This window comes from Nymphalis io, chromosome 2 (genome assembly GCF_905147045.1).
Source record: "Nymphalis io chromosome 2, ilAglIoxx1.1, whole genome shotgun sequence".
Taxonomy (NCBI): domain Eukaryota; kingdom Metazoa; phylum Arthropoda; class Insecta; order Lepidoptera; family Nymphalidae; genus Nymphalis; species Nymphalis io.
Window position 1 is genome coordinate 10,672,115 of NC_065889.1, and position 22,665 is coordinate 10,694,779.

Here is a 22,665-nt window from a genome sequence, read left to right on the forward strand (position 1 = left end):
TTTTAAATATTTATAAGATATTTATTGATGTTAGAATTAAATTAGTTAATAGGAATGTAAAAACTGTAAAAACAGTAATTAACATTTAGTAATCCGAGTATAGAGATAAAACCAAAAATAAAGTAAGACTTATTTTTTACAAATTGTTTATTTCCTTTGTAATATCATTGACACTTATAGCTATGATCACATAACATTCATCATATATTCCATCATAATACAGATATTATAATAAAACATTAATAATAAGTGTTTTATTAAGTATCTTACTTCACTAAATAAATAATAAAGCTTACTGTTATCCAGTACTGTTATCCAGTACAAATAAGCCATGTGCATCTCAACTGTTATATTTCCAATTAAAGATCTTTCAAATTTTTTTTATGACGTAAGAAATTTTATAGTTCAACTAAGACATTTTTAAATTTTTGATATTTGTATTACCCAATACAAATGAACAAACAGTTTTGATACTAATTTACTTCGTATAAGTCAGTGTTTTAACAGCGTATAAATCTGGTAAACACTAATTAAGTCATTTAATGATATTTAAAAAATGGCATATTGTAATCAATATATAGTTAAAACAATTATTATATTTTAATTTTTCACAGTCATTTTACTTCACTGGTTAAAACGTACATCACTAATTGTATAAACAAACATCAGTAATGTTCGTACCTCAACACCAGTCAAAATTCACGTCATAGTTTTAAGGCTTGAGCCACGCATCGATGGGTATTCTTTCGAAGGCGGCGTTGAGAAATACGCGGAAGTGCTTGGCAATGGCTGCAGACGCCGCCGGTCTCATTTCATCGATTATCTCAGCTGCGTTGTTATTGAGGAATTGATTCATCGCCTCTCCTGAAATTTAAAGAGCGTGCAGAATAAAAAAAAATATATTGGGAAATGGTCATACTTACGAGTTTATAAGTGAGGTGCTTAACCTTATAAGGTGAGCAATATTACTATGTTATGACATAAAAATTAATTAATTAAAATGACAGAACTGATATAGTTTTGATTTAGATATGGATTTCTCAAAGGATTCTTTTCCTCAATACCTTAGAGCTAAAAGTAATCTACTTGTTTCCAATCTTGTTTTTACTCTTTATTCGTATTTGAGTGTACGATAAAGTATGTGTATTGTCTTGTAATGTATAACAATTTTATTTGTCTTGGTATTTCGTTATCGAGATCGTTATTGTTATTTTATAAAAAAATGTGTATGTAATATTTCTTAATTTAACTAGACTTTTATTATAAACGAATAAATATATATATATTTAATAGTAAAGATGAAACTGTTGGAATTAAATTATGAACTAACATAACTATATTCAATTATCAATTAAAAACATTTTCTGTATATTTATGTGATTAATTATACTGACAGTTATGCTGAAAATACCATCAGTTTATTTTATTGTCTGTTAAATTTTTACCCTTATGAATATAATATATACTTATAACGTTCTTTATAGAAAGTTTTATATTGAACGCATTGACGTTTTAATATTTAATCGCTAAAAACTTGACTTACCAATAACACTTCCGTGATTGACTGTATCTCTGACCTTGAAACGAGAACTTTTAAGCTTAAAGTCGACTTGCATGCGATCAGCTGTCATATACTTAACCGCCTCCCGCTCGATTTCCTTGCCAAAAATCTTGACGATAGCAACCACGTCGTCTGCGACAAAAATATCTCATTATTATTATTACATAACAAAGAAGAACAAATAAAAAGTTGATTTTTGCATTATTTTAAATATAAATTCAACTGTTGACTTATGTGTATATACATAAAATAATAAGCAAATAATAATAATGTGTATGTACATAAAATAATAAGCAAAGACAAAACAACTGAGTCCGATTTTTTCCTCTATTTGTCAACGGATTTTCTTTTTTTTATATTTGGATGCTATTGACGAGCTTTAGTGTTATGAATAAAAAAGAAATACACATAAATAAACTTATAATGTTGTATTTAATATTATTAAAAAAATCGATAAGGTCGTAATTATTAACGGCCTTACTTATAAATGTTGTTTATTCTTTCGAATGTCAAATCAATAGTGACATAAAGAACAAAGTCAGTGCTTAAATAAATAGCCGCTCATCTTATAAATTAGTCCAATATTTTGTTTGGCAAAAATAAATTTAAACGCGCATGTTTGCCTTGGCTTAACATTCCGACCTTGTCAGGACAACGTAAAATATTAAGAATATTTTAAGTTCATGAGTGATCGATGAATCGAGGACATGTGCATTTTAAGAATACTTATATATTGTTGTTCTTAAAAAAACTGTATATATTAACAGCCCATATATGTTCCACAGCTGGCTAAAAAGCGTACTCCAACACGCTACATCCAACAGATGTAAGTTACCTTGCGTTTGCGGCAAAAGATTTGGTGCCAAGCGCGACGTAAATTCATGCTTTTTTAAAATTTTTGACAATAATCACCAAGTTGTTGGGCTTTGTTCCAGCCCGGCTGTGTAGGTACTCTCTAGTGAGAGTATAAACATACTCATACTCATCACTTATTTTATCTTTAAACAACAATTCTTAATATTGTTGTGTTCATGTTTGAAGGGTGAGTGTGCGACAATATATATTTGAAATAGTGGGCATTTGCCATAATGTGACCCATTTGCCAACTCTGTTATACATGTCATAATTTGGATTCTCGATCTTCGGTTAAATGCACTAGGCCGTTATAGTAAAACCTGCATGTATCGAATAGAATTCTGCCACATGACTCACCATAAGCCAAGATCTTTACCCAGCAGTGGCACATACACATGCGTGTTCATGATATTTATTATTATTAACAACTCCGATTTCATTTGCGATATTTATCGAGGAGTTCTCGATAAGTTTAGTGTTATTTATTTAATTATATTTTGTTATTAAACGACGTAAGTGAAGCAAGAATATTTAATAATGACATCAAAGTACACCTGGACCTGTCCGTGACATTTACGTTAATCGAGATCATATATATAGCATAAATAAAAGGTGTTTACTCGATAACTAGTAGGTAGGTACAGGTTTATTATTATTAACAACTCCTATTTCATTTGCGATATTTATTGAGGAGTTCTCGATAAGTTTGTGTTATTTATTTAATTATATTTTCTTATTAAACGACGTAAGTGAAGCAAAATATTTAATAATGACATCAAAGTACACCTGGACCTGTCCGTGACATTTACGTGAATCGAGATTATATATATATATATATATATATATATATATATATATATATAGCAAAAATAAAAGGTGTTTACTCGACAACTGATACGTAGGTACAGGAAATAAGACTTGAGAGCTTAAAAATTTAGAGACCCAAGGAATGCGAAGGTCTTATCTGTAATGTTTATATTATACATATATTAATGGGATTAATGTACAAGGAATATAATAGCTTGAATCATATAGTTGGCACCGCATTGAGATATTAATGACTTAATTTACTAATTATAATACTAATATATGTATATATTTGAAAGTGATCGCTTATTAGGCAGACTTTCATATAGGCTAGTTAGAATACGGAGGTAAATTTCTGCTGCAACTGATTTAAGGTAGATACTAAAGAAGCTGTGTTGGTTTATTTTATGTAATACTAAGATGTTTGAATAGCTTTACTATTCATTATCTTATTTATTTTTAACAAAATTTGTTAACGCCCTTAGTACATATGCGGCACATTTATTTATTAACTAGGTAGCCTCTAATACATGTAATTAACTGTTTTATTGTTACATTTTGTTAAAAGATATAATTTTAGAAAGGCTTTTTAAGCCAAAATTCATTGACAGTTGAAAGAGGTGCAGTAAAAAAGGTTTTATAAAAGATAAAAAAAGGAACTACTTGACAACAACAAACAAAAATATGATCTACTTTGAGTATAATTAAAATGTTGCCTTTTAACCAAATTATGAAAATAGTAAATATACCTGCAGTGGTATAAAAAATAGCTTATGTTTCTACTAACTGAATGAAGCCCAGAAGTCGCCCTGAGATCGCACAGGAAACAGAAGCACCTGCCCCGATACCTCGTAATGACCAGTGACTTCTATACGTGGTAACACCAGACCCATGTCAATTCGAAGCTTCGTCAAATCCGACCTGAAACGTTAAATACTCATGTATTAATTGACAATCTATAATATAAATATATAATTCTTATTGATTTTACACGTTTTTATTTCACAATTTTATTGTTTCAGAGAAGTTATATCTTTATGTAAATAAAACGATCGAATAGAGATTTATCATATTATTTCAATTGATAATGATGAACGTTATATTCATTACTTTATACTAAGCAGAAGTAAATTGAATATATACTATATTTTATTAATAATATAATAAATGTAAATGAGAAAACAATAAAAAGTAGCCAGTATTTTATTGTCATCCTATTTCCAAAAAGGTTATTTTTAACGTTTTTTTTCGTTATACTGAATTGTATTTATACATATACCGGTGGTAGGGCTTTGTGCAAGCTCGCCTGGGTAGGTACCACCCACTCATCAGATATTCTACCGCAAAACAGCAATACTTGATATTGTTGTGTTCCGGTTTGAAGGGTGAGTGAGCCAGTGTAATTACAGGTACAGGGGGCATAAAATCTTAGTTCCCAAGGTTGGTGGCGCATTGGCTATGTAAGCGATGGTTGACATTTCTTACAATGCCAATGTCTAAGGGCGTTTGGTGACCACTTACCATCAGGTGGTCCGCCTTCCTATTTTATAAATAAATCTTGAGACGAAGTATGTACGTAAATATTATCATGCTTATAATCAAATTCCTTATTATTATCTGTGGTATTGTAAGTGGTACAGTTGTGTCAATTTCATTATATGTTATTCGTTACGAAAGTTTGAAGCCATACATTCTTAAAGAGTAGGTAGCTTTATTTCTTTCCTTTACTTGATGCTGTAATAGATAGTCTTAAGAATTATGATTAGTTTCAGCTATCATCTCAGACATTTCACGACTATTTATGCAACTGCGATGCTCAATTACATCGATTCTCGAGTAACGATAAGTGATGCCCGTGTTGCTCAGGTTAATAACATTTTGAAACAAAATTAATGATGTTATTACATCTTTATTTATTCTAGAAACAAAATTATTATTAAAAATAGTCCCGCTTCCGGACTAAATGTGACCGACAGTCCAAATGAAACGGATGTTGCTGTACAATTCACGTGATAAATATGTTAATGTTTTTTTGATTAACTAATAAATTAAAAATTTGTTCTAATTCGAGATTCGATTGCTTAACAAACATCACCTGACTTTTCATTAACAAGTAATAAATGTAAAACCCCAAAAAGTTAGATTAACCAGTATTTTCAAAAATTTTATTATCTATTTTATTAAATGTAGATTTAGTCAGTGTTTATTATTATTTATCTTAAATATATGTCACACATATCCACAAATGTATTGTCCGTGCATTTTTAGTCATAGTAGATTTGTTATTTATAAACGAAACAAATCAAATTAACTTTCAATTAATTACACCAGGAGGAGGACAGGGAGCTTTGGCGCACCTTGGGAGAGGCCTATGTTCAGCAGTGGACAACGATTGGCTGTTGATTGATTGATTTGATTGATAATTACACCAAATTCATTAAACTGTTTTTTTATACATATGTACATTTATACTGGTGCTAATCAAAAATATTTCGTTTTGTAATTAGGTTAAATCAATCATCAAGATATTTATAAAAAATATATTTTTTTAATTTATATTTTTTATCTTAATTAAAGTTACATTAACCATTGCGAATTAATAAATAGTATAATTAATAGTTTCAAGTTTTTATTCATTTACAATTTCTAAATATATCAATTAATTACAAACACATAGAATGAAGACCTTGTAACCGATACCTCTTAAAATACTTAAAAGCTTGAAACATTAAGATAATTTACTTCAGTCGGACATAAAGAAAAATGCTCTTCAATCGTCTCCGTGATCTTGACACACATAAAATAGCCATAGTAACGCGATTTTAAATGATTACATATTATTATAGTATTACATTGTTCTGAGATAATAGGTCATACAACACTGGTTATATATGACGAAATTTGGTCGGGTGATTGTTATTAGTCAACTGGTTGCCCACAATAATATGAGACGGCTCCGATTTAACAATCTTAGGACACTGGTTTGAATAAAATAAACCTCATATTGTAGGTTTTTTGACGAGTACTTTGTTTCACCATTTAAAAAATAATTTGTTAAAATTTTGATGTTCCAACAAAATTGAATGGTAATTGCATAATTTAATATTGCAACATTCACAGTTGTTTCAATGACATTAATCCATTCCCTTAAAAATGTAAAAATAATTGCATGATATACAAAAATCGGTTTAGAGTTTACTTGAGCTTATTACCCATGACAGGGGTAATAACGGGGTAATAACGGGAAATAGTGGTTTGAAAACGTGAAAAGCAACATTTATTTTTCAAGTGCTTAATTTGTTATTATAATTTAGTACAAATGCAAAGATTATTAGTAATATGTTAATGTTTTTTAGAGAAAGGCATTCAATCGATAGCTACTCCATATTCTTATATTATCTAATGCAATGTTAAAATTTAAGATTTCAACATAATGAGAGATTACACACAACGATACGATTTCCTAATAATTTTGAAAACAACGCTTCCATCGTTTGATATACCTTCTTTAACAGAAAATTATTTTGTTATTTGCCAATACTTACAGTGTTAAAAGTTTCACAAATATTAGATTATTACCGTATCATCATCATATTACTGTATTATCAATCAACGATAAAATAAAATTAAATAGAAACATAAAAAACTATTCCTGTTGGTGTAGGAATTAATACAGTAAAAAAAATGAGTCAATGCCCCACTAGTTTGAAGTTTCCTCTCCTCTTTGGAAGGGGTTTGGCGTTATACACATGTGGCAGAATATTATTCCACAGATTCAGATTCCTCACGATGTCTTCCATCACCGCTAAGCACAGGATGAATTGTAACTCAAATTAAACATTACATTATAATTCAATGGTGCCTGGATTTGGACGCATAATATTCGATTAAGATGTGTTCTGTCCACCGGCCCATCTCGACGGCTATAACTATTACTCACAGACTCATTCATTAGATTATCATCTCTTTATAGTTTTACTTAACTTATCGTCTTCTATTTTTTTTTTCAATATATATGTTTACGCTAATTATGTAATCATATTTATGTTTTAGTTACATGTCATATAATATTTAATACGATAAGATGTGTTTTGTATGGTAACTGTTGGATTACCAAATAAATAATATATTTCTGGCTGATTTTATAGATCGTATAAAAATAATCAAGCTCATTATAAATACATTTTACTATATATACATAAACAAATCACCTGATTTTCGTGACGGTGTAGTTACTGGGTCCTACCACGGTGATATTGCTGAAGGTCGCCCTCACTCGCACTGGGCCGGCGTTGTTTTCCATCATCAGGCGGTCAATGAAGAGTGGCTCTACTGGGGGCACTTCCAGGTCCGGTAGACCTCTCGCAAGGTATGGCCTGAGATGGTTGAAAGACCTCTTGATACAAGAGTCGATTTCGGCGTCGCTCCGCTTGCATGGCAGCAAGTATTCCGCTATAATTAATTATTACATCATTTTAATTATATTGTTATGTTCACGTTCAAGCTAAATGTGAAAATGAAATAAAATTAATTGTAATTTAAGCAACGAATGTTCAATGGTTATGTTATATAATAGGTTTTTTTTCCAAAGATCGATATATTTTTATAAGAATCTAGGTACCAGTCCCCTTTCCGTCTTAACGAGGAGCGCCACGGGATCGCTTTCGCATGCTACCGTGGCAAAAGTTGTGAATTGTTACCCCTGGTGGGACCCGAACCCACAATCCCCGGCTTAGGAAGCTAGGTACCAGATAAGAGGTACATTAAGACATTTGCAAAAAAAGTAAACAAGATGGTAAGTGTCTTATAAAACACTATTTCATAAGTCTGCCTGTTTACTATAACGGTTGGCCACGCATCACATTATGTTAATATAGATTTAATGTGTTCCTTAACTACCCGAGTAATACGTAATACGGTCTTGAATAAAAAAAGTTATATTTGCTTAAAATATATGTTTGTACTTTTTCATATTTCTATTACCATTCATAGAGTTAGTACCAAAATGATATTTAGATGAATATGCAAGATTAGTTACGGACGAGTGGTTGCGTGGGTGCAATAGTTGAAAATTAAATTATATGAGCAGTTGCATGGATAAGTGGATAAGTTGGATAAATGGATATGTACGTGAATTGATGGATGTGTAAGCAAGCAGCAGCTGAATAATTTCGTTGATCGATTGGACCTTATATTCTTAAAATGAAGTCATCATGTTAACTACCCAAGATTTTATTTATAAATATTAACAAAGTCCAAAAAATCAATGGAGTAATTTGTAAAATATATTATGAAAAAAAAAACATTTAAGTATTTGTTTCATGAAACGAAGTCCAAAGTTATCTTTTAGTTGTACGAGCGGGTCAAAAAAGTCAATATAAAAGTGACTCACAAAAGGAAAATGTCACAACCTTTAAACACATGTTTTGCAATATATAATATTAATCTTAAACAAAAGCAAGCAAACGAACGAACATTTTCTCGTGTATAGTTACATGGTACTTGGCTCTCGAATAAAAAACCCAAAGTAATAAAATATTTCAACACATCATTCTTAATATGTTTTATCTGTAACACTTATGATGCTTAAATTTAATTTGCTTTTAGCATTTATGTATGCACGTAATATTATATATATGTATACCTATAGTATTATTTTACAAGTATTACAATAAGCTACGGTTAGATCTTGTTTATATCTTTCGTAGCTCTTCGGTAGCTATATAGCAGTGTTGAAAACAAATAAAAGTTTAATTCTATATTCATCTTATCAGTAACAGCCTGTTAATGTCCCACTGCTGGGCTAAGGCCTCCTCTCCCTTTTGAGGAGAAGGTTTGGAGCTTATTCCACCACGCTGCTCCAATGCGGGTTGGTAGAATACACATGTGGCAGAATTTCAATGAAAATAGACACATGCAGGTTTCCTCACGATGTTTTCCTTCACCGTTAAGCACGAGATGAATTATAAACACAAATTAAGCACATGAAAATTCAGTGGTGCTTGCCCGGGTTTGAACCCGCGATCATCGGTTAAGATTCACGCGTTCTTACCACTAGGCCATCTCTTATCAAGTATCAATAATAATAATAAATTTATATTAGTAGTTACATGACCGATTTGCATGGAGTAGACGTTCTTTTCCTGTTGACGAGAAGCTTGGAGGCTATTTTGCAAATCATAATTACTTATGTCATGCAACTTACCCTACAGTTTTTTCCTTAACGAGATGCATCACGTGTTAAGCGAGTGAGTTGTTATAATTGAAAAAAACTAAACAAGCACTAAACTATGGATAAGAATAATCGACGAGACCGAAATGGATCGAATTATAGAACACGCAAAAGAATAATGATGAAAATTAAACACATATTTTAAACCACCAGTGGTGTTGTATGTATCGTGTACGATTAGTAAAAAGAGCACTCTATGTTAATGTCCTGACCGATTTTGGTTACGGTTGTCAATCTCAAGAAATTAACCAAATGCGCAGGATATATTATAGTGTACAAGTGTGCGCAAATACTGGTGCACTCTCTGTTCCCTCACTCTCATAATCCGATGGGACGGACGATTGCATGTCGTAAAGAATAGTTAATATTTCTAACACCGCCAGTGTCTATGGGCGGTGGTGACCACTTTACATCATGGAGCCTATTTGCTCGTTCGTCTGCCTAAAATAGATAAAATATAAAGTACCGACTCTTTTAAAAATTGAATACAAGTTGAATTCAAATCTACATAAATTCCTTCACTACTCCAGAATTGTTTTATTGTTCAGCACAAAGTGAAGCTTTTTTTTAAGTAGCCTAGAATAAGAAGACATTCATTGATATTCTTTGCAAAATTCGGTAATTAAAATACTTCCGCTACCATTGGGTACCGCCTCTCTCGATCAAGATATTATACAACAACGAAAGGTCTGTAAGATACTTTATTTAGCAGCAATATTGATATACAATACTCGATAATTCTTTAGTTTTTGTATTGAAATATAATATTCGATTCTATAACAGCCCAGCTAAGACTAACCCAGATAAAACTGCACGTAATTTCTAAATTATAATTACAATTATTGTATTATGTTATATTCCAATTTATATTTTTGTTCCGTTTGCAGTTGAAACGCTTGAATTTTGGAGTAATAGTGCAAGAACTTTCATCAAAAATATAACACGCCGTATTATTGCCTCTACTGGTGACAGGAGGGCTGGCTCATTTTTCGCTCAGAGAATTGGAGTTGCGATTTAAAGGGGAATTGCTACTATGTTAACAGCATTTACCCTTTAAATCGCATCTTGCCAACATTCTACGCGGTCACGATTTGTACAGTAGTTATTTTTAATTTTTATTTGTATATATTTATGACTGTAATATAAATATATATTTATTATTATATTTAAATAATTGTAACTTATTTCATAGTTACTACATAATAAATTTACAAAGAAAACTTCTTTAAGCACGATTAATCGGTTCGTAGAAAAATTAAATAAATTATGAAAATAGATAGCTAAACTCAGGTCGACATTAAACATTTATATCGTAATAGAATATATGGCTTTACTTATAAACGTTATTTAATGAGAGGTTAGATAAAAAATGCTTTTTATTTTTATATCGAATGTCACATTAATTAATATTGACAAAAAGAGAGAAATCAGTATTTAGCTAAACAGCCGCTAAGCAACGTTTATAAGCAAAACACTTACGTCCTTACTCGTAATCATTGCTTCATAAAAGCTTATTGTCTTCTAGCTACCAAAACTTGACATCCGACTATTAAATAAAACTTTGAGTTTTTTGCAACCTGTCTTGAGACTTAACAATCACGTCTTAACAATCATTGTCTTGAGACTTAATAATCTTAGAAAAAATCAGACTTTACTTGGAAACACGCAATGTTTGTGCGATTTGATTGAAAGTGTAATCATTTTTTAATTAATAAAATTTGCAACTCATTTGTTCTGAGCTTTGCTTATAATATTTTCATTTAAATTTATCATAGTAGCACAAGAATAAAGTTAAAAAATAAATTAAAACTTCGACGAAATAGCAAACGTACCTTAAATTTAATGCGATCCGATTTAATGTGAACCGCATTAACTATAACAAAGCCGATAATAAACAAATAAATTTCGGAAGTAAAAGGCAGTAAAAATATTTCAGCCAATACTTCAAATTGAACAAATTTATATAGATAGCCAGTATTTACATATCGAGAACATATGAAATATTACTAAGAGTTTTTACGTTACTCCAAATATAATCTACATATCGTTGTTTTAAAATCGTTTAAAACATTTAATATTAGCATAAGAAATATATAATGGCCCTACTAAGAATATTATTATTATTTAACTCTTGATTACTCATACACGGAAGCCTTAAAATCTATACGCTCTTTGCCATTAGTCTGTTTGTGGACAACAATGTGCATAAATACAATACATTTAAATATGTTTACTGACTGATTTGGACTAAAGCTAAATTCATTCGAGTCGAGTTAGTATAAGCTCCAAACCTTCTCCTCAAAATGGGAGAAGCCTTTAGCCCAGCAGTGGGACATTCACAGGCTGTTACGGTTACGGTTACGGAGTTTATTCAATCAAATTATCGTAATTAATTCTAGTCTGCAGATATATACTGAAAAAAATGTTATTTTCCAACTGTTATTACGTTTAACTTAATTTTTTTTTAATTTTCACATCACTATTAATTATTCGTCAATTATATATAAACATCTGTATTTTAGGCTTTAAGTAATAACTTATTTCTTTTTTTATTCACTAACCGAATTTTATGACGTAGTTCATACTTACTTACTATAAAAATTGTCTGAAATTGTTTTTATATAAATAATAGATTTCAGAACGCGTGTAAAAAATGAATTGATAAAATAAGAAGTACTACAACCTACTGTATCAATTTCATACTTCTGATTTCATCGAAATATTGTTAATACTTACACGTTATATATATAAAACGTGCCCTGAACACAAACGACAAAATTACAGATGACAGGTTAACCACCAATAACAAACAAAATGAACGATCAAAATTCATAATAGCTAGAAGCAATATATAAATATTTATACGCAGTTATCATAGCACGAAAAACACCGATGTATAAATATAGATATAAATATTTTATAAAAAAAATAAGATCTTTAACATAGTAAGATATCAATAGTTTAATTCATATATTATTCAATAATTTTCCAGCGATAAATAAATTAATTTAGCATATAATAAACAACCATTTCTTATAATACCTAAATTTAATCATATTTAATTATATGTAACGTTTTTTATGCGCAACACAATATTTACATAATACGTATAACCTTGGTTTAATTAAATGTCTAACGCGACAATTCTACAATGGTTTTAAGCTTTCTCGTGATAGCAAAATTGCATTGCCTAAGTTTAAATGATATAATCTTTATATTAAACAGTTATTTTTTATCTTTTACACGACTGTCCAAAAAAGGAGTTTTATACTTGTATGTTCAGGGTTTATGTATGTATGGGGGGGGGGTATCGTTAGAATCCTTACTAACAATCATTGATTGATTCTGTCTATAAATTCATTCATTCATTAATTCATACTCGGTGGTAGGGCTTTGTGCAAGCCCATCTGGATAGTCACCACTCACTCATCAGATATTCTACTGCTAAACAGCAAATTTTAGAGATGAGTGAGCCAGTGGAACTACAGGCACAAATCTTCATTCAATACAGAAGCGTTACACTTTATTTTACGCTTACATCGCCAATATCTCTGGGCGGTGGTGACCACTTAACATCAGGTGGCCCATTTGCTATTATGTCATATTGTATAATATAATATAAAACACGTATAAGCGGGTATTGTCATAAAGTTAATTGAAAAAAAAACCTATAATCGCTTTCATGGTCAAGACAAAAACTCTTGTACATAGCAATGAAAGGATATCGAATCCCGCGGGAACTGTCAAAAGGAATTAAAAATCCCGATTCTGAATATATAATGGCCAGTGATTGTGCTACGTTAATAAAAAAAACCTGTAATAACTTGAACTTGAACGTTTCGATTTGTACAACAAACTCTTGCACAAGGTCAGTTGTTATATAACGCGTTATGTAATGAGCCGACCCGAAAACACAGTTTTGACAAAAATTCGCGCGCACGCGCACAAGTTGCTGGTCATTTAAGGTAAGAATAACAAGTTATTTAACTTGTGCCATTAATTTTTTTTATGGACACAATTTTTGTCTATAGTATATTTTTCTATTCGAAATGCAAATTAATGAGGTAACGTGATCCTTGTATTCGGATATGTTTTTATGATATTGATAGACTGACTGATTGGTAGAAAATTATTCAACATTGCTTACAACACCAATGCACCACCTACGAGTGGAACTACTTTAGGAACTAACATGTTATGTCCGCTTTGCCAGTGTAAGTACACCTGTAGTTACACCGACTCACTCACTCTTCAAACCAGAACACAACAATACTAACGATAAATATTGCTGTTTGACGGTGGTACCGTACGGGGTTACACAAAGCCATACCATCAATTTTAAATTTTATGCTCACATTTTTTAATAATAAAAATATTTCGCTTGTGTGTTTGTTTCTCCGGATTTAAAATTCGAATGTGAAATACATTTGATTATTAAATAGATATGGAATCAAAAAAATATAAAAAAATATAAATCATGCTTTGACGATTGATAATGGCTGTGTATTATATAAATCGTATTTTAAATCGGATATAATATCCACGCTTTACAAACAGACGGTGACTTATTTTATAACTATAATATCAACAAAGGTTAGGATAATAATTCCTACTTTGCGTATAGTCTGTAAAATTATCTAAGTAGTTTTGAATACACTCATAATAAATAAGTTCACGAGCATGTTAAATAATTAAGTTATATACCGTAACAGCCTGTGAATGTCCCACTGCTGGGCTAAAGGCCTCCTCTCCTCTTTTTGAGGAGAAGGTATTGGCGCTTTCCACCACGCTGCTCCAATGCGGGTTGGTGGAATACACATGTGGTAGATTTCAGTGAAATTAGACACATACAGGTTTCCTCACGATGTTTTCCTTCACCGTAAAGCACGAGATGAATTATAATCACAAATTAAGCACATGAAAATTCAGTGGTGCTTGCCCGGGTTTGAACCCACTATCATCGGTTAAGATTCACACGTTCTTACCACTGGGCCAACTTAGCCTTGACTATAAAGCATTTTCAACAAATATCATTATTTTATATTAAAAAAAAAAACTTATAAAGTCAAAAAGTGTTATTATTTAAAAGCAAGTGAAGTCACAAGCCTTTGCCTATTTTGGTAGATATAATAAACAACAACAAACAATTAATCTACATTCAAATACAATCTGGATTATACTTATCAGATTCGCGTCAAACATATAATGGCTATGCTGTAATAGTGTTTAATTGTTAACGTAATAAATAACTACACAAATACCAGGTTCTTAGACGTGAAGATCTATCGCTTAATTATTTCCTACGGTCGAAACCATAGAATGTTTCGACACTGTAATGTAATCGCAGTTAATTATATTTACGGTTATGAAATCGGAAAACCCACATTTACGTTTAGGAAATGTCTTATTTTATCTTATGACGTTGGTTATTGTTAACTGCCTCGTTGGACTAGTTGAGGCTTATGAGTTTTTTTTTTAGAATAGGAAGGTGGACGAGCATATGGGCCACCTGATGGTAAGTGGTCACCAAACGCCCACTCACACAACAATATCAAGTATTGCTGTTTTGCGGTGGAATATCTGATGAGTGGGTGGTACCTACCCAAACGAGCTTGCACAAAGCCCTACCACCAGTATACTGCACATGTTAAGGTTCTAGATTCGATATAATTTATATTTTTTTTTAAAAGCGGTAAAATTAAATTTTGAATCTATAAAAGATAAACCCATTTCATTTCAAAATTAGTGCAAAGAATCCATTGGTTTTTAACTTTGACTATATAAATTGATCTTTTTATAAGTGTCAGAATACCATAAACCGCAGAATACTATATATGTATATCACTTTTTTTTTAATATATATTCTGAGTATTTTTTTGTCGATGACATTAATAAATGTCAAGTAAAGTTTAGCAATATTTCGCGAAATATTTTTGTAATAGTGTAATATACTTACTTTATCGATGACATTTAAATTTGGAATTCTTGATTGCGTTGTGAGATTTTCAATAACAAAACATTTTAAGATTTGCATTCACAATTTGTGTCTACAACAAAAACTCTGCTTCCTATCCTAATCCTACTAATCAAATTATCCATCAATTGGTTTTACGCAAGGTAAGCACAGTCGGACTAATTAAAGAATACATTAATCCACAGAAATACAAAACATAAAATACTTTAAATTGAAAGGCGTCCAAATATTTATTTATATATTAATTAGAAAATCCAGTAACAACTACACTATATTTCAAGAATCACTAATTACATTTATATTTCAAGAAAACATTATACTTATTATGCAGTGGGCTGTATTATAAGGTACCCAACCAAACATTTACATTAAAAAATAATAAGAAAATAACCATAACTCAATATTCACATTACTTGCAATGCAATACCTATTATATACAGTTAGTTCAAACAAAGTATATATCATAGACTAATAGGAAATTCTAAATCAAATGATTAGTACAACTTTTGAATAACCTTTATTTCAATTAACTAATTTCACTTTTTTAAATAAAAATGTAATGTCATATGAAATATTTGACAGCCATCGAATCCACTACTATAATAAATCGAGTGTATAAGATATAATCAACATTTAATGACTGGTCTAAAGTAAGAAGCCGTTAATAATGTCACCTTAACATATTATTGATTTATCAGCACAGGGAATCCAGTAGGTTGTGTCGTGAGGTTACTACAAAAAATAGTTTCGAAACGTAAGAGTGTCAAGGCTGTTCGACTGGTCCGGCCAGACTGCGACCTGGGTCCGAAACGAAATCAATTATCTCCCCTAATTATATGCACTCATTATAATTATGACTAATCCTTGCGTTTACAATTTATTTTAATTTTACTAAGAAGTGTCAAATTGAGCTGAAATTAGCTTGCGCAATATCGAAAATCCAAATTTCAAAACGTAATTATTTTGATTGCTTTTCAGGACGAATTACACTGTGTGCTTAATTTGTTTGTTAATTGTCTTTGTAAATTATTTATTTTAATTACTTTTATCAAATATATTAATTATCAATAGCTAATGGAATTTTAAACAGCTATCGATGTTAAGGATTTAATTGTAATAAAAACAAATATTATTTTATTATTTTTGACAGATAATAAGTCTTTTTTTAATTTATTAAATAATTTAATAGAAATAGTACAAGGAAGCACTTCAATTTATCCACGGGTCAATGTTATTGATAAATTTTATACAGACGTGATTGTCGATTGTTCTGCGTCTGTGACCCAATCATAGTTCTCAGACCGCATTCGAAACACGCGCTACACATTAAAATTTATGAAGTCCATATAAAGCAAGCAAGGCTGAAACTGGGCTTCTTTGCTCAATGAGAGCGACAATAGATTATGCAGTCATTATCTGAGTCATAGTTTTTCTTTGACTTCATATCGATATAACAAAATTACACTACGTATTCAAAATAATAGTTTCGTCAGTCATATTTCAACATTAATTTAAGGTTACAGTTTAGGTATCGTATAGTTTAATTAATTTAAGGTTATGTAAAATATACTAGATATTTTTCAGCTTTGAAGTAAAATATAATTTTTTTTTTAATATCAATTTTTGATATTAAAAAAAAATATTATATTCAGCATTGTTTCATTTTTATAATTTAAACCGATTGATTTTCGTAAGTATTCATAGTGAAAGGTCCGATATTTATGTTATGTTTAGTGTAAGTACATATTATATCTCCCTGTAACCAAGTACAGTTGCTAAATATGATTTTATAAGTCAGTGAGATTATTATTATTTTATATAGCCAATGGAAGTAGATTTGTGAAGATGATTTTTCATCGATATAATTTTTAGTTTGTTATATCTTAATACTCTAATAATATATCTCCTACAAAAGCTTCAATTCTCACTCAGTGTTGTACTCAAACTAGGAACATACCTAAAACTCATTTTCTAGTCAGTCAGTTCTATGTGACAAACACTCATTCGGAACAAAGACATGCATTATAACAATAGACATGACATTATATTATCTGTGATTGTATAATGATAATTTACTAGTATCAGTTGATTCGCTTTTTTTTTCTTGGACATAATCCAAACATTGATTTGTCCTTTTCTATGGTATAGTTGCTTCCCATTTGCTTTTAAATACGTTTCATTTCCTTATATCCTTATGTAAAATAAGTTAAAAATATATTTCTTATTAGTCGTTTCTATCCAGTTTAAAGAAAATCGATTATGATCATGGATTAGAAATCCAAAAATTTTGTTGCTTTTTTTTCGTTTCTTTTTTTTAGAAGACGCCATCCGGTGACGGCAATAGTTGTAATATAATATAAAGCCTCATTATTTAAAACCTTTTTAAAATATGTATATATGAATATAAATTAACAAACAGCAATAAATCAACAATATATCATTCTGATTCAACTTTTCCGGTGTCGGGATGTTAATACTATCGTGGGTTATCAGTTTCGTGATAATGTTAAGGATTTCATTGTAAAGTAACAGACAATTAACGTCAAGAAAGGGCAAAGGGATACTTTATGTGTGCTATGATGAAAAGTACGCGTTTGGTTGTTTGTTAAGACTATGTACGATATTTTTTATTAAGGCAAAATGTAGTTCTTACACAAAACTAGAAATAGCAGTAAAGTTTTTAATAACTTTTATCAAGTATGTGAATTTTCCTTATTATATATAATAAGCATATGATTAAATGGTGGTTTTCAAAGAATTTAAATTTAGATTTTTTCATTGCATTTAATTATACATATTTAAACTTTATATAATGAAATAACAAGCTTTTTATTTTTTTATTATTATAAAAAAGGCATATATTACGGATAATATAGGCCAGGACAAATAAACATTAGTCACACCTATGTATAATGCACCAACAATACTATTTACATATAAGAACTATATAGAATAAATAAATTGAAGAGTGTGAGGATGTGTTCCTAAAAATACAAACCGTAATATAAAGTCATGCACGATAATTCAATTATTTATTTAAATGTAATGTAAACTAATACACAATATCATATTATATGTTTAAATTGTATTATATAAATTTATCCTTGCAATGTATGTATATAAATTATACATAAATATTATGGACGTTTGACATGGACATTCTTCACTTCGTTATATTAATTAATATTTTTTAAGTATTATTCCAAATTTAAAAAATATAATCAAGAAACTTATGAATTATAAATATGCCTTTTCGTTACTAAAAAAACAAGTATTTGCTGATATTTTAAATAAATATTTAACGTGAAGGAATAAGTTTTATATAACTAAATTGTATACTAAAATTCTGGTTATTGTGTAATTAGTACATTTTCATGTCATAAATTCCTACTAAACTAATTTATGTTTTCAATTTCTCGAGTAATCGTATTCTTCATTTATCTTACTATATAAAAACCATTAAAAAAATTATAAGACTGTTTTGTTGCAATTAATGTTTGAGTAATTATTCATTGTTCAAATAAATTATGATACAAATTCGGCATAGTATGTCTGCTATTTTTAACCGAAGCCAATCAATTCCTTATTGTTTTTATCTGGAGACAAGGTCTCATAAAATGAATATAAGCCTAAGTGCTCGCTTTGTTATGGCATACAAGGATTACTGGACGTGCACTGAATTAATTATATGTCGAGAATTCAAGAAACGTCAATAAAATTATAAAAAACAAACCATTTGCTTTGTGGGATGAGTGTTTATTTATACTGACAATTTACAACTATATAACTTCGAGACTTCTGTATAATGTTGTCATCTGCGAAATTAACTACGCTGTATTATATAAATAACCGTTTCAATTCAAATTATTTATATTGATTGTTTTGTTAAAGAGTAGGCTTGCAGTTTATTCCGCCACGCTGCACCGGCTTCATTTCACATATATTTTTTTTACTTTCAATACACTATAAGAATCATCACACGAAATCTCAGTGCTGTTTCTCATTATTGAACTCGTGATCTTCGTTTAACATTCGCATATACTCACTCGACGCTTTAATAAAACTGTATCTAAAGAATTATTCGATATATAAACGTTACTAACATTGTTTTTTTTTTCATCTCATAAGTAGCTCATTTACATATGTAAGGCTACTTGGATTAATTCTCAGATTATAATTAATTTAGAAAAAAAATCTATAGTTTATAGTATATATAAACTCACATTTATATTAGAATATATATTAATATATTGCTTTATCGAAAACGATTCCCAAAGATGTCAACTGATTTTTATCATATGTAATCCACTCTCACATTAGAGTAACCACTGAGGAGAACCTTAATATGGGACACTTATCTCAGTCGTAGGACATTACTTACTTATAACTAATAAACATTGTTTAACGTCTAATCGTCTCTTTTTGTTATCAGTTATTTGATGTACGAAAGAAGAAGACAAAGCATTGTGAAACTTTACAACCGATATTCAACCGTTTATTAGTAAAGTATTTAGAAACTTCGAAATTTCCAAACGCTTTTACTCTTCCGTGTGGAATTTATAAAGATTTCCATCGACATCGTTTTTATGACGAAATGTCTTCAAATTACGTCTTGTTTAAAATCAATAAAAACTACAACATAGCAACAATGCACAATAGTTTTTAGTTTAAAAATAATATAAAATATATCTTAGAAAAAAAAACTTAAGGCATAGTGAAGAGACTTGACTTGAGAAAGACCAGGGAAGAAAACTCCTTTGTTGCAAAGTAATTATTTTAGCCACCTACATTTTTAACTTTCATGATAAAGAATATCCCATAAGTGTGGAATTAATACGTTAATTACACGTACACGTTACGAATCCTCTTGCCGAGTTTATTAAAAAACATGATTTCCCTGTGTTCAAGCTATCATCATGCCAAATTTTATCAAAATCGGCCTAACAGCTTAATCGTGAAATTAAATTGAGGATAAGATGAGCTATTCAGCGTTCCGATATATAAATAGTCGTATACCTATCAGCCTATAAATATTATGTAAAGTATGTATATAATGGTATATTTTATTGCTTTTATATCCGTGATTTATTATTAAAAAAATAATTTAGCAGCAATGTTATGTAAATTAAATTCACAAATATCTAAATCTTTATCTTTACATAAATATTTTTTCATCATTCTTATTTTTCTAGAAAAAAATTAAAGAAAGAATTCCATTGAACATAGAGTAGCAAAAAAAACGCTTTGCTTCGAAATTAAATATAATTTTATCGAAAATTTGGTAAAACTAAATATCACCTAATATCAACCAACCTTAGTTATCATATAAGGTAACATTAAGGCCACGTGACCACTTCCATTACAATACGCAAGAGTCGGCAAACATGGGGTCCGTGCGTTGTTTCGTCAGCGTAACATGAAAGTAACCTTGGCATGAATGACAGCTCTCCGAACAACCGACAATAGTAAGATGATCATGATCACTTAAATTAACTTTGAGATTTGGGTGATTTTTAAATTGTAAATGTTATACACAACTATTATTTATATGTTTATAAGTATAACATATCGAAATTAGTACATCGTCATAGTACAGAAGAAACAGCGGCGGCCCTGTCGCTTACAGCCGTATCGAACTTTTGGGAAAGAAACTAAAATATAAAAATTAAAAAAAAACTCTTCATATAAATGAACTAAAATAACACAAAATATGTGTGCAAAGATAACTGATAGGTACTGAATACATCTGACTATCAATTGTCTGATATCCAATGGTTAACTAATCATCATTTTATCAATTAAACGATCCTAACAATTGTCAGGTTCCAGCCAGCCATTAAACAATCTACAGTTTGAAATATTTTATTCTGTTCCATAAGAGATTCTCTTTGTTAATTTTATTTAAATACTTTCATAAAAATGACTTAAGCTTATTAAAACATACAACCAAAATAATCCACGACATTTCTTGGAATTCATTTATAACTTGTATTTATAATAAATGAGCACAGATTGTTTTACCAATTGGGTATGAAGCCGCGAAGCCAATGTTATTAAGTAATAATAATGGAATTTAGTTTGTAGCCTCAATATCTCAACGAGTAATGGGCCTACAAAACGTAAGTTGAAATGCATAATTTGTTAGAAAAATAAAAATATATTATGATAAGTATAGCTTAGCAATACATTGTAATTATCAAACGATTTTACGTAAAAAAAGAATAAAAACTAAATAATAACATTTTTGTGGTTTTAAAAATGTTCTTTATTAGTGTTAACGAATTTAATATTTTTCAATAAAAAATATTATTAATTTAATAAGACACTATGTTTTTAATTATTTATGAACAGTCCATGATTATCTATAATATCTTTGACATGTATTATTTCGCATATTTTTAACGCAAGTATAATAATTTGTAAGGAAATAAGTCATATTTCTTCTTAAACCAAACTAAACTATATAAGCATTTAAAATTAGATAAAAAAATTGAGAAATGTAAATTTATAAAACGAAATAATTTATTATCTGTTAAAGAAATAAGACAGTAATTAGAAAAGTAGATTTTAAAAAATCATATTTATTTTTGTCATGGTCATTTCTGTATAATTTTGTTGTATAATTATAAATTTAAACGCGTTAAGAAAAAGGTCATAGTTTTTTCAACACAATTTAAAAAGTTGCTAAATAAAATTACAACATTTTAACGATTGGTAACCAATAAAGTGAATCATAAACAATTCCTACTTATGAAATCTATATTTGAATGCAATTAATATTATGTCTGGGATAAACTATTATTTCAGCCAATTTTTATTTTTGTAATTAAAATCACTTAAAATTTTTACTTATTATTCTGTTGATTTCTAAATATAATTGATAGATTTATTTGATGTTGTGTCAAGTAGTATTTTAAGGGTACTTACGTATTGTTGGTGTATTATCATTCTCAGCAGCTTCTCCGTTGTGACAGATTATAGTAAAACAAAAGACTAGGAGAATTTTGAAAATACGTCGAGCCATTGTTTTTTTTAAATAACTACTATCTCGTTCGAAACAGTTCGTGAGCACAGAACGTCCAACACTAATTTACATTCGAATTCGTATGTATTTATATATATTTTATTTTCGATTTATGTTTTTTTTTTTTTTAGCCGCGTCCGCTGTTCTGCAGATTCAGTTGGCAATAGCCGCCTGGTCGGTCGTCAGCCGGACAGGTACGCGTCTCATTTTGT

The 22,665-nt window shown here is 29.7% G+C and overlaps 1 protein-coding gene across 1 annotated transcript; it reads right to left on the bottom strand.

Moving 5' to 3' along the window:
* Positions 1-155: 155 nt before the first annotated feature.
* On the bottom strand, positions 156-22,665 carry LOC126773498 (uncharacterized). Its single transcript, XM_050494451.1, has 5 exons — positions 22,357-22,665; positions 7,435-7,675; positions 4,011-4,144; positions 1,544-1,693; positions 156-864 (listed from the first exon to the last, which is right to left on the bottom strand). The coding sequence occupies exons 1-5, from the start codon at positions 22,451-22,453 to the stop codon at positions 713-715; spliced, it is 774 nt and encodes a 257-aa protein (XP_050350408.1). The 5' UTR covers positions 22,454-22,665; the 3' UTR covers positions 156-712.

What these genes read in the sequence shown, in the direction of transcription:
- LOC126773498 (XM_050494451.1), bottom strand. Translation starts at nt 22,453, where the DNA reads ATGGCTCGACGTATTTTCAAAATTCTCCTAGTCTTTTGTTTTACTATA. An exon ending in TGATAATACACCAACAATAC is followed by an intron (nt 7,676 to 22,356) that starts GTAAGTACCCTT and finishes AATTAATTATAG; the next exon opens with CGGAATACTTGCTGCCATGC. An exon ending in CGACTTCTGGGCTTCATTCA is followed by an intron (nt 1,694 to 4,010) that starts GTTAGTAGAAAC and finishes TTTTTGTCGCAG; the next exon opens with ACGACGTGGTTGCTATCGTC.